A 13,390-nucleotide genomic window follows, 5' to 3' on the forward strand; every position below is an offset into this window, starting at 1 on the left:
GGCCAGCAGGCAGGCCCATGCCCCAGTCCAGGAGCACCATCCTGGCCTTCCACCAGCAGTGTGCCAGTGGCCGGTTTGGTGACAGTCCTCAGGGTGGAGGGCAGAGACCTGGAAGCCAAGGGGGCGCTCTGGCCTCTGCTGACGGTGAGGGGGTCCCCACTTATGTGGCAGGTACTAGATGGTGCCTCACTCGTGCCCAAGGGTTCATCCAAAGTCAAGAGGCGAGTCCGCATTCCCAACAAGCCCAACTACAGCCTTAACCTCTGGAGCATCATGAAGAACTGCATCGGCCGGGAGCTCTCCAGGATCCCCATGCCGGTGGGTGGCTCAGGCAGGGCAGCCCCGGCAGGTCCTCTGGGGCTGCTTTCCTGTGCATGGATGAGCAGTAATGGCCTGTGTGAAGTACACACAGCCTTGGAGTGTCATTTTCTTAACGGCACCTGAGGAGCATGTAACTAATTATCTAATCGTGCACACAGGCATTGCCCAACCTTCCAAAGTACAGGGATCTTTGGGCTCTGACAGAAGGAGCCAGGGAGAAGCTCTGCATGGATCAGCAACCTGGGGAGCCCCAGAGCACCTCTGGATCTCATAGGACCTTACCATGTCCCAGTTGTCCCGATCTGTAGATGGGGAGTGGCAGGATGGGGCTGTGTGTGGAGGGGTGGGCCCTCCTTCAGCTGGCAGCCATCCCTGGTGCCATCCCCAGGAAATGCAGGCTCAGAGCTTGGATCCTCATGCCACCTGGCTACAGTGGCATCTCCACTAGGCCAGACGGTTCTGCTGTGTGACCCAGAACAAGTTCCTTCACATCTCTAGCCTCTGTGTCCACATGTGTAGTGTGGGGAGAAACACAGTGTCCTCTTCACAGTGTCTGGGAGGATGGAGCAAGATAACACGAGGAAGCTGAGACTCGTACCCAATGGCATCATGGTGGGGAGAGTGACCCTGCCCTATGTGACACCGAGATAGGGGCCTTGGGCCTAACCCATCCTGTGCCGGGCCCCATCACAGCTCGGAACATGGGGAAGACCCACTTCCTCCACCCACAGACTCATGTGCTCATTCACTCATTCACTCACTGCTTCCTAAGATTCTGCACTGAAGATACAGCAGTGGGCCAGGCAGAACCCCTGGCCTTGGCGGGTGTCCATCTGAGCAGAGGAGAGCAACAGTGAACATGATAAAAGTGTATAGGATGCAGCAGACCAGAAAGTGGGGAGGGCTGTGGAGAAAACAGCCAGGAGGGGCCAGGGAGGTGATGGCTTGGGGGCCACACTGTTGGACAGGGCCATCTGAGGAGCCTCACTGTGAAGGTGCCGTCTGAGCAGGGATGTCCCTGAACATCTGAGAAAAGCAAGGGCACCGTGCCAAGCCGGGGCTGGTGCCCAGCCTGACCACCCACCTGTCCACCCACAGGTGAACTTCAACGAGCCCCTGTCCATGCTCCAGCGGCTGACAGAGGACCTGGAATACCACCACCTGCTGGACAAGGCCGTGCACTGCACCAGCTCAGTGGAGCAGATGTGCCTGGTGGCCGCCTTCTCTGTGTCCTCCTACTCCACCACAGTGCACCGCATCGCCAAGCCCTTCAACCCCATGCTGGGGGAGACCTTCGAGCTGGACCGCCTCGACGACATGGGCCTGCGCTCCCTCTGTGAGCAGGTGAGTGGGCTAGGCTGGCACCGGGTGGCGCCCACCCACACTCTGGCCAAGCTGTTCCTGCCAGGCCCAAGGTGACAAATGGGATGCAGCCTCTGTCTGACCCTGACTGCCCATACCCAAGGGGCCATCAAGCTGAGGTCCAGCCGGGGAGCAGGGCCTCCCATGGCAGGGGCAGGCACATGGCCTCCTGGAGATGGCGAGGGGCATGAGAACTCAGCCTGGTAAGGACAGGGTCAGGCCTGGTTGCAGGGAGGGGGAGGATAAGCTCCAGTCCAGGGTGTTGTGGAGCAGAGGTGGAGGGGCATCTGTGGGCACTGCTGGGGAGGAGCATGGGGTCACTACCGAGCTGAAGGCGGCTGGCAGGAGGAGCCTGGGTGCGGTGGGATGGACTCTGCCCCAGCCAGTGACAGCAGCCTGTCCCCACCACTCCTTCCCCACAGAGATACACCAAGACCCAGGCCCAGGAGCCTCAGCAGTGGCAGCCCCATGCTGAACCTGGGCGTTCTGGTTGGAAACGAGGTGATTCTGTTGGTGCTGGCGTTGCCCTGGCTCCTGGCATGAGCGTGGGATGCTGGCCATTCACAGACCCTGCTGCTAGTTGAAGAGGCTGCAGCTGCTGCAAGGCCCCGTTAGGAGGTGGCTGCAGTGACCCACACAGCGGTGTGGTGGCCAGACCTGGGGGAAGGGGGAGGCCAGAACACAGGCAGCTTTTGAAGGATGAGCCAGCTGGTTTGCCGACACTTTGGATATGGGGATGGGGGGGCAGTCAGGGTGATCTCGGGTCCTTGGCCTGAACCCTGGAGTGAATGTATTTCTCCACTTAGCAGACATTAGGTGCCCTTGACATGCCAGGTGCTGCTCAGACATGGAGGTTTCAGCTGGGAAGTGAACAGACACGGCTCTTGTCCTCACGGGGCTGGGAAAGCAAGGCAGATACTGTGGCTGCTTCCAGCTCTTTTAGAAAGGGGGTGGTCAGGGAGCAGCTTTGCTGATGCAGAGAGAGTGAGGGGAGGAAAGGAAAGGAGGGTGAAGAAGTAGCAGCTGGAGGGTGGTGCACCCGGGGTGGGGCCTGCCTCCTGACCTGCCAGAGGAACCCTCTGCTGCGATGGAGGTGGGAGTGGAGGGGGCAGATGCTGGATGCAATTTGAAGGAAGGGCAGGAAGGGTTTGCTCAGGGTTAGAGGAGGAGCATGAGGAGGGCCAGAGAGGCTGCAGAGTGTTTGGTGTGAGCGGCTGGAAGGGCAGGATGCTGAGGTATAGGCGAGGAGGAGGCAGAGCTTCCTATGGGCTCCTTGGGGAGGGATCAGCTGAGCTCAGGGCCAGCTAACCCATCTCCTGGGATGGTTCGCAGCTGGGCCTGCACTCCTGGGGCATAGGAAGCAAGTGGGCACCTCTTACAGAGACAGGAAGTGAGGTGAGGCACACTGGGGGCAGCGGGATCCCAGCTCTGCCTGTCTGAGGGGAGATGTCCAAGGGCAGCTGGAGGCCAGGGGCAGGGCTAGGCTAGGGCTGCTGTCCTGGGGAGTGGGTAGACTTAGGAGAGGGAAGCCTGGGCCCCACAGCCAGAGCAGCATGAAATAAGGAAGAACAGACAAGGGAGGCTTGGTGGAACTGCCAGCAAGGCAGGGGAGGGCCGGGCCCGGGGCAGTGCATCGATGTGGATGCCTGCTCTGGAGCCAGGCTGGCCAGAGGCAGGGCCCGACTGCCCCTTGGCTAAAATCACTCTGCCAGTCTGGGCCCACTTGGTATAACATGGCACAGCAGCCGCACCTGGTGTGTGGGGAGGATTAGATGAGAAGTGGACATGGAACCTTCGGCATAGTGTGACACCCTTTGTTTTATCAGCCCTCAGTGCACCTGTCACAGACATGTCTTTGAGTATGAGGTCCACCATCACTCCTATTTCACAGCCCAGGAGCCAGGCACTGAGAGGCTCAGGACAGCACCCGGATGCTTTTCTGCTCAAGGCAGTGCCTTCCTGGGGGCCTGCCTTGGGTCCATGGCCACCTGAGGAACAGCCAGGACTACTCCTATGGCCACAGAGCTGTGCCTGCTGAGGCAGGGCAAGCTGTCCCTCCCTGGCTGGGGGAGGTGGAACCTGGGCTCATGTCTGGCAGATGCTCACATCCTATGGGTCTGGTCTCAGGTGAGCCACCACCCCCCCTCAGCTGCGCACTACGTGTTCTCCAAGCATGGCTGGAGCCTCTGGCAGGAGATCACCATCTCCAGCAAGTTCCGGGGAAAATACATCTCCATCATGCCGCTAGGTGAGCTGGGGCCCGGTGCCTTCCTGGGACACAGAGACATTCTGCATAAGAGGGAGGATTCTGGCGATGCAAAAGCCAGCTGGGGGCTTCCAAGGGAGACCTCCCTGTAGGCCTGCCTCTCCAACCCCCCAGCCTAGTTCTCAAGACACCAGGCCTAAGGGCAGACTGGCCAGAGCCCTGCATGGGGGGGCATGACCTCTGACCTGTCCCCTGCCTCCAGGTGCCATCCACTTAGAATTCCAGGCCAGTGGGAATCACTACGTGTGGAGGAAGAGCACCTCAACTGTTCACAACATCATCGTGGGCAAGCTCTGGATTGACCAGGTCAGGGGCGCCCTTGGGGAGGGGGTGCATGGCCCGGGGGCTGGCCGCTGACCACTGCCCTCCTTCACCAGTCAGGGGACATCGAGATTGTGAACCATAAGACCAATGACCGGTGCCAGCTGAAGTTCCTGCCCTACAGCTACTTCTCCAAAGAGGCAGCCCGGAAGGTAAGCAGGACCAGCCACCTCTAAGCACCCCAGGGGGCCCAGGGCAGAGTCTGCACCTACGCTGGTCCTGCCAATGTCCACAGGTGACAGGAGTGGTGAGTGACAGCCAGGGCAAGGCCCATTACGTGCTGTCCGGCTCGTGGGATGAACAAATGGAGTGCTCCAAGGTCGTGCATAGCAGTCCCAGCAGCCCCAGCTCTGACGGGAAGCAGAAGACAGTGTACCAGACCCTGTCAGCCAAGCTGCTGTGGAAGAAGTACCCGCTGCCGTGAGTAGGGCTGGCAGGGGCCCCGCCACAGGCAAAGGAGAGGGAAGGAGGGCAGTGGACAGAAAGCAACTGACAGGCACAGGAGGTCGGGAGGGTTCAGTCCACACATGGGCAGAGAACAGTATTATGCAGCCAGCCGACATCCCAGTGTGAAGGCAGACACCGAACAGTAAATAAATGTGAAACTATCAAACACCATGCACAGACTTTAAGCGAGGTGATAGGACAGAGCCCCTCCCTGTTCCTCCCTACAAGAAATAAAAAACATACTTGAAAATAACCACAGGAAATAGAAAACTATAAAATGTGGCATAGGAAAGTCCAAAGAGAACAAATAGAAATTCGACAAAGGAAAAAAAAAATGACTGACATTGAGAACCCTGTGGAATGGTTTAGTAGCTAGAATCTATCACCTGAACACAGGTCAGAAGAAGTGACAGAACTGCATTTAAAGAGACAAAACCCAGAAAAGACAGGAAGCTACAGGGAGAAGACAGAGTGAGGTCCCTGGAGCAGGCTCCCTGGCCTCTCCTGGGAGCGAGTTTGAGTGCAGTCTCCCATCAGACCTCCTGCAATGGAATCTGCATTTCTGTAAGCTTGCTCAGCAAGATTGAGAGCAGGGTTTGGCATACTTCTAGCGAGAGTCCCAAAAGGAAAGAGGGACTGTACCTGAAGATAAAAATAACAAAGAAATTCCTGCACCTAAATCAGAGAGAAACTATTAAGCAGCCAGATTTTAAAAAGACATCACTTTCCAAGGAGCTGTCCCCTTATCAACAGAAATGGGAGCTTGAAGACAGTCAAATGATATCTTCCGTGAGTTGAAAGATGCACTGCCAGCCTAGAATTATACACCCAGGGAGACCATCTTTAAAGAATGAAGGTGAAATCAAGGCATTTTCAGGCAAACAAAAAGCTTAGTTTGGCACCAGCAGACCTGCACAAAAGGATATACCTTAGGCAGGAGGAAACTGACCCCAGAGGGAAGATCTGAGAATAATGGATACTGTGCACCTAAATTAAAGCTGAATAAACAAGAATAACGTGGGGTACAACATTTTAGAATGTGGCTGCACAGTAAGAAGAGGAATGAAGGGAGGGAAACTGCTCAAAGGCCCCCCCGCCATGCTGCCCTGGAAGAGGATCAAGATGCACATTCGCTTCTGAGTGTATGAAGTATGTTTATTGCGATTCCTAGGGTAACCGCTAAAATAACCCATTTAGCTGGAATCCCAGAAGGAAAGAAGAAGAAGAAGAAAAACAACAAAGAGGGAGATATAATGAAGATAAATTTCTCAAAGTAAAAGCAAAGAGATGAAAGACCCTGTACTGAAAGGGCCTATAGCGTGCTAAAGACAAGAAATAAAGAAAAATGTTCATCTAGATCATGCTATAGTCAAAATGAAGACCAAAGAAAAAATTCTAATAACTTCCAGGGAGGAGCAAAAGATTTTAGTCAAGGATAAAGAATTAGACATCAGATTTTTCAATAACCAACATTGGATTAATACTTTCTAAGTTACAAAATTAGAAAGTAGAACTTTCTATCTAGTCAAACTGACATTCACATATGGGGCCATATCCTTAGGCATGCAGCCTCGGAAGTTTTGCCACACAAAAACCCACAATGAAAACAGTATTGGGCCTGGTGTGGTGGCTCACGCCTGTAATCCCAACACTTTGGGAGGCCGAGGCAAGCAGATCACTTGAGGTTAGGAGTTCAAGACTACCCTGGCCAACATGGTGAAACCCCGTCTCTACTAAAATACAAAAATTAGCCAGGCATGGTGGCACACACCTGTAATCCCAGCTACTCAGGAGGCTGAGGCATGAGAATCACTTGAACCTGGGAGGCAGAGGTTGCAGTGAGCCGAGATCGTGCCACCGCACTCTAGCCTGGGAGAAAAAAAAAAAATGAAAACAGTATTGGACACAGTACTTTAAAGGGGAGGATGGGGGGAGCAAGGATGTCACAATAGATGAATAAAGGGGTTTTGTTTGTTTTTTTGTTGTTGTTTGTTTTGAGATGGAGTCTCACTCTGTCGCCCAGGCTAGAGTGCAGTGGCATGATCTTGGCTCACTGCAACCTCTGCCTCCCAGGTTCAAGCAATTCTCCTGTCTCAGTCTTCCGAGTAGCTGAGATTACAGGGGCATGCTACCATGCCCGCCTAATTTTTGTATTTTTAGTAAAGACGGGGTTTCACCATGTTGGCCAAGCTGGTCTTGAACTCCCGACCTCAAGTGATCGGCACACCTCGGCCTCCCAAAGTGCTAGGATTACAGGTGTGAGCCACCACACCCAGCCTAAAAGTTATTTTTTAAACAACTACTAGGATCAAAGAAAAAAAGAGAAAACATGCTCATAATAATGCAGATTTAAAAGTTTAGATAATCTTAGCATGATGGAATTTGAGGAGAAGGGGAAGGATCTGAGGGATGTGAAGAAATGCTAAGTTCTTATTGGAAGGAAGAAACATTTATAAGACTGTTAAAATAGAGAAAATTAAAAAGTAGCACAAACAAAAACTATAAATTAACATGATAGCAATAGGCCCAAGCATTATCAATGATTACAATAAATATAAATAGATGAAGCTCACCAGTTAAAAAGCAAACTACTGGCAAACTGGATTTTTTTTTTTTTTTAAGAGACAGAGTCTCGCTCTGTTACCCAGGCTGGTATCCAGTGGCACGATCACAGCTCACTGCAGCCTCAAACACCCAGGTTCAAGTGATCCTCCAACCTCACACTCCTGAATAGCTAGGACTACAGGCATGCACCACCATGCCTGGCTAATTTTTAAAATTTTTTTATGGAGACAGGGTGTCACTATGTTGCTCTGTCTGATCTCAAACTCCTGGCCTCAAGTGATCCTCCAGCCTCAGCCTCTCAAAGTGCTGGGATTACAGGCACAAGCCACCATGCCCGGCCTAACTGGATGTGTTAAAATCCAGATACCCAGACCTTCTAAGAGGTTCCCAAAATATAAAGGTATATAAAAGTTGAAATTAAAAGACATATCATGAAAATACTAACAAAAAGCTATAATAGCTATATTAATATCAGGTAAAATAGACTTTAGGACAAAAGCATTATTAAGGAAGGGAAAGTGGCTATAATAATAAAAGGTTGAGTTAATAAAAAAGATATAATAGTTTTAAACATTATGCATATAATTAAATTCCTCAAAAATATACAAAGCACATATTGATACTTAAGGAAGAAATTGATAAATCCATCACCACAGTGAGAAATTAGGAAGCTTCTGTACACCTCTTTCACTTGTTGATAGGTCAAATGGAAACAATAAAAAACAATCCAGCAAGTATATGGAGATCCAAACAATATATGCTATTACCAACTCATGGATGCAACTCTGAGAACATATTTTTTCTCAAGTATACATGGAATGTATGCAAAAACTGATTGTGTAGTAAACCGTAATGGAAGCCTCACAGATTTACAGAGCGTAGCATACAGACCACAATCTGTAAGACAATTAAGATAGAAGTTACAAACAAAATGACCAAAAAATCCCAAATATTTGGGAAAAAAATTTAAGTTGCTAAATAACTCATAGGCAAAATAAATTAGAATGAAAAAATGCAAAATATGTAGAACTGAATGATATAAAAGAGATTTGGCCAGGATGGTGACTCAACACCTGTAATCCCTGCACTTTGGGAGGCCGAAGGTCGGGAGGGAGGGCGGGGATCACCTGAGGTCAGGAGTTCGAGACCAGCCTGGCCAACATGGTGAAACCCTGTTTCTACTAAAAATACAAAAATTAGCCGAGCGTGGTGGCACGCACTTGTAATCCCAGCTACTTGGGAGGCTGAGGTAAGAGAATCGCTTGAACCTGGAAGGCAGAGGTGGCAGTGAGCTGAGATCATGCCACTGTACTCTAGGCTGGGTGACAGAGTGAGACTCCGTCTCAGGAAAAAAAAAAAAAAAGATATTTAAACTGGCTGGATGCAACAAAAGCAATGCTTCGAAGGAAATATATTGCCTTAAATCATTTAATGTTGAGGCTTTCTCCTTTGAGTTTCAATTCTAATATTAGAGAAAGTTCAACATAGAAATCCAAAGAAAGAAGAAAATATACTTTAAAAATAAGAGCAAGAGCAAGAGCAAAAGCCTGCACAACATAGTGAGACCTCATCTCTACCAAAAAAAAATTTTTTTTTTCTTAATTAGCCAGGCATGTGGTACATGCCTGTAGTCCCAGATACTCAGGAGGACTGAGGTGGGAGGATCACTTGAGCCCAGGAGGTCGAGGCTGCAGTGAGTTGTGAACACACCACTGCACTCCAGCCTGTGTGACAGAGCAAGATCCTGTCTCAAAAAATAATAATTTTGGCTAGACATGGTGGTTCATGCCTATAATCTCCTGTATTATTCCATTTTCACACTGCTATAAAGATACCATCAGAGATTGGGTAATTTATAAAGGAGAAAAGGTTTAATTAACTCACAGTTCTGCCTGATTGGGGAAGCCTCAGGAAACTCAATCATGGTGTAAGGCAAAGGAGAAGCAAGTACCTTCTTCACAAGGCAGCAGGAAAAGAGCAGAGAGTAAGGGAAACAGCCGCTTACAAAACCATCAGATCTAGTGAGAACTCACTATCACAAGAATAGCATGGGGGAAACCACCCCCATGGTCCAATCACCTCCCACTAGGTCCCTCCCCTGACATGCGGGGATTACAATTTGAGATGAGATTTGGGTAGGGACACAGCCAAACCCTATTATCCCAGCACTTTGGAAGGCTGAGGTGGGAGGATTGCTTGAGTTGAAGAATTTGAGACCAGCCTGGGCAATATGGCAAGATACCATCTTTATATTAATAATAATAATAATAATAATAAAAGCAGAAATCAATTAAAAAAAGCCAAAAGTTGATTCTTTGAGGCATAAAAAAACTGTCAAAATAGAAAACTACTGACAAGACTGATCAAGATAGAAATAAATATTAATGAAAAAGGTTTAATGTGACATATAAAGTATAAAGACATAATTAAAACTTAGATTGGAGGGACAAATTCTTAGAAAAATATAACAAGAACTAACTCTAGCTGGGCACAGTGGCTCATGCTTATAATCCTAGCACTTTGGAAAGCCAAGGCAGTTGGATTGCTTAAGCCCATGAGTTCAAGACCAACCTGGGCAACAGCAAGACCCTGTCTCTACAAAAAAAAAATTTTTTTAATTAGCCATGTGTAGTCCCACCTGTAGTACACGTGTGTAGTACACACCTGTAGTCCCAGCTACTCAGGAGGCTGAGGCAGGAAGGTTACTTGAGCCCAGGAAGTCAAGGCTGCAGTGAGCCATGACTACTACTGCATACCAGCCTGGGTGACAAAGCAGACCCTATCTCAAAAAAAAAAAAAGAAAAAGAAAAAAAGAACTGACTCTAGAAGAAATTGAAAACATGAATAGTCCTATAATAAAGTAACTGAAGCAATAGTTTAAAAATTACTCTAAGGAAAACACGAGGCCCAGATAATTTTACAGATGAATTCTCCCAATTTTTTCAGAAACATATTATTCCAATTTCATATAAAGTGTTCCAGATCATAGAAAAAGGAAATATTCACCTCTCCTATACTGTGAGGCCAGGATAACCCTCATACCAAATTAGGCTAAACTAGCAGTAGGAAAAAAAAGTTCTACCCTATTTCACTTATATTAATATATAAGCAAAAATCTAAAACAAGATATCAGAAAATCCAATCCAACAGTGTATAAAAAAGATAGCATCCTATAATCAGGTTGAATTTATCCTGGGTATATAGAATGATTTTATATTAGAAAGATTTTATATTAGAAAATCCATAGAGTAATCATATTAACAGATTTCAATAGATTCAGAAAAATTATTTTAGGTGCCTAGATACAAGATTAATATACAAAAGCCAGTTGCATTTCAGCAAACAACTAGAAAAATGCAATTTAAGATAAGACACCAAGGCCGGGCGCAGTGGCTCATGCCTGTAATCCCAGCACTTTGGGAAGCCAAGGCAGGCAGATCACCTGAGGTCGGGAGTTTGAGACCAGCCTGACCAACATGGAGAAACCCCATCTCTACTAAAAATACAAAATTAGTCAGGCGTGGCAGCGCATGCCTGTAATCCCAGCTACTTTGGAGGCTGAGGCGGGAGAATCACTTGAACCCAGGAGGCAAAGGTTGTGGTGAGCCAAGATCACGCCATTGCACTCCAGCCTGGGCAACAACAGCGAAATTCCATCTCAAAAAAAAAAAAAAAAATTAACAGCATATAACATCAAGGACCTTGTAATAAATCTTATAATATAATCCAGACCTCTATAGAGAACATTATACAGCTTCAATAAGAGATACCAAAGAAGAGCTAAATAAATGGAGAAAGATATAATGTTCACGGACAGAAAGTATTGTAAAGATGTCATGATTTAAAAAGTCAGTAAATCAAACAAAACCCCAATAGGGACCTTCATGGAACTTGATATTAGAATTTTTTAATTTATACTGAGGAATAAAGGGCCAAGACATTTCTGAAGAAGACCAGAGAGGACTTACCCTACTAGATACCAGGATTTTTATTTTGAAACTCTAATGGAACAGATCAGTGAGCCCAGAAACAGACCCATGGATATATGTACCTCTGATATATGACAAAGGTGGCATATCAGATCTTGTGGGAAGATGGAATGGCTCACCAAATGAATCCCTATGGAAAAAGATGCACTTAATCCCTCCCTCACATTATAAAGAAAATCAACTCCAAATAATGGCCTTACAATAATATTAAGTTTGACTTATTGTAAACAATGACTTAATAAGTTGAAAAGGATAAATATCTTTTAGACCCTAAGGAAATATTAAGACACAAGCATTCATATATTTAACCATATTAAAATACTTTTGTTCATTGAGAACTTTTACTCACTAAAAGACAATTTAAAGAAAGTGAAAAGACGATGCATAAACAAACTTGGAGAAGGTAATCATAATATCTACCTACACTTGACAGAGGATTATTATCAAGAATACAGAGTATTTTATCATAGTTAAAAATAAAAATTTTTAAAAGATCACATAAAGAACTTTTTTTTTGAGATGGAGTCTCACTCTGTCTCCCAGCCTGGAGGGCAGTGATGTGATCTCGACTCATTGCAACCTCCGCCTCCCGGGTTCAAGCGATTCTCCTGCCTCAGCCTCCTGAGGAGCTGGGATTACAGGTGTGTGCCACCACGCCCGACTAATTTTTGTAGTTTTAGTAGAGATGGGGTTTTGCCATGTTGGCCAGGCTGGTCTCAAATTCCTGACCTCAGGTGATCTGCCTGCCTCTGCCTCCCAAAGTGCTGGGATTACAGGCAAAAGCCACCATGCCCAGCCCACATAAAGAACTTCTAATCAACAATTAATGTAAAAATAATGGGAAAATGTGCAAGAGTCATGAACAAGAATTTTGCAGAAAAAACATATATGGCCAGTCATCATATAAAAAACATGTATGTTGAAGAAGCTGTAGAGCTACAATATCTCTGATACATTGCTGCTGGCAAAAGTTGTAAATTGGTACAACACTCGGGAAAACAGTTTGGCTTTCCACCAGGTGTGATGGCTCACGCCTGTAATCCCAGCACTTTGGGAGGCCAAGGCCGGTGGAACACCTGAGGTCAGGAGTTCAAGACCAGCCTGGCCAACCTGGTGAAACCCTGTCTCTACTAAAAATATAAAAATTAGCCAGGTGTGGTGGCACACACCTGTAATCCCAGCTACTCGGAAAGCTGAGGCAGGAAAAGTGCTTGAACCTGGGAAGTGAAGGTTGCAGTGTCCGAGATGGTGCCACTGCACTCCAGCCTGGACGACGAGTGAAATTCTGTCCCCCGACAAAAAAAGATGAACAATCACATAGTCATAACCCAGTAATTCTACTTGTAAAAATATACTCAAGAGAAATTCTTGCAAATGTACAACAGGACTTATGCATGAGACTATTCCAGTAACAAAAACCTGGAAACAACACAAATTTATTGAATGAATAACTGTGGTACATTCGCATGAAGGAATATGTACAGTAGCTAAAACTAAACCCCAGTAACATGAAGCAACATAGGTAAATCTTAGCAATATAATAAGAAAAAACAAAAACAAAAAAAACAGAGGGTCCCACGGCAGTACTGGTGGCCATGGTTCCCGTAGCCAGAAGGAGTCGCTCACAGAGCACCCCCCAGAGCATATGTAGGGAATCTACCTTTTAATATGGTTCAGGGCGACATAGATGCTATCTTTAAGGATCTCAGCATAAGGAGTGTACGGGTAGTCAGAGACAAAGACACAGATAAATTTAAAGGATTCTGCTATATAGAATTCGATGAAGTGGATTCCCTTAAGGAAGCTTGCCATACGATGGTGCACTGTTGGGCAATCAGTCACTTCATGTGGACATTGCAGAAGGCAGAAAACAAGATAAAGGTGGCTTTGGATTCAGAAAAGGTGTACCAGATGACGAAGCTTCAGGGATGACTTCTTAGGAGGCAGGGCAGGTAGTCACCCAGGTGACTGGGAAACAGGCCCCCGACTGGGCAGCCACTTCAGAGATGGTCCTCCCTTCCACGATCCAACATGGATTTCAAAGAACCGACAGAGGAGGGAAGAACACAAAGACCACGACTCCAGCTTAAACCTCAAATGTTGTGACGCCCCTCAATCA

The 13,390-nt window shown here is 47.4% G+C and overlaps 1 protein-coding gene across 9 annotated transcripts in view; it reads left to right on the forward strand.

Annotated features, from left to right (window-relative positions):
• The window catches only part of OSBP2 (oxysterol binding protein 2), a 224,479-nt gene that overhangs the window by 194,716 nt on the left and 16,373 nt on the right, over nt 1-13,390 (forward strand). For 8 of the 9 annotated variants that reach the window (XM_055374220.2, XM_055374219.2, XM_055374218.2 and 5 more), the window contains 6 exons: nt 172-318; nt 1,420-1,665; nt 3,811-3,931; nt 4,152-4,255; nt 4,327-4,422; nt 4,506-4,690. In XM_055374220.2, coding sequence (XP_055230195.1) covers nt 172-318; nt 1,420-1,665; nt 3,811-3,931; nt 4,152-4,255; nt 4,327-4,422; nt 4,506-4,690 — 899 coding nt within the window. The remainder of the gene's footprint in view (nt 1-171; nt 319-1,419; nt 1,666-3,810; nt 3,932-4,151; nt 4,256-4,326; nt 4,423-4,505; nt 4,691-13,390) is intronic. The other variant, XM_055374217.2, reaches the window with a different exon arrangement.

The sequence above is a fragment of the Gorilla gorilla genome, chromosome 23, assembly GCF_029281585.2.
Source record: "Gorilla gorilla gorilla isolate KB3781 chromosome 23, NHGRI_mGorGor1-v2.1_pri, whole genome shotgun sequence".
NCBI lineage: Eukaryota > Metazoa > Chordata > Mammalia > Primates > Hominidae > Gorilla > Gorilla gorilla.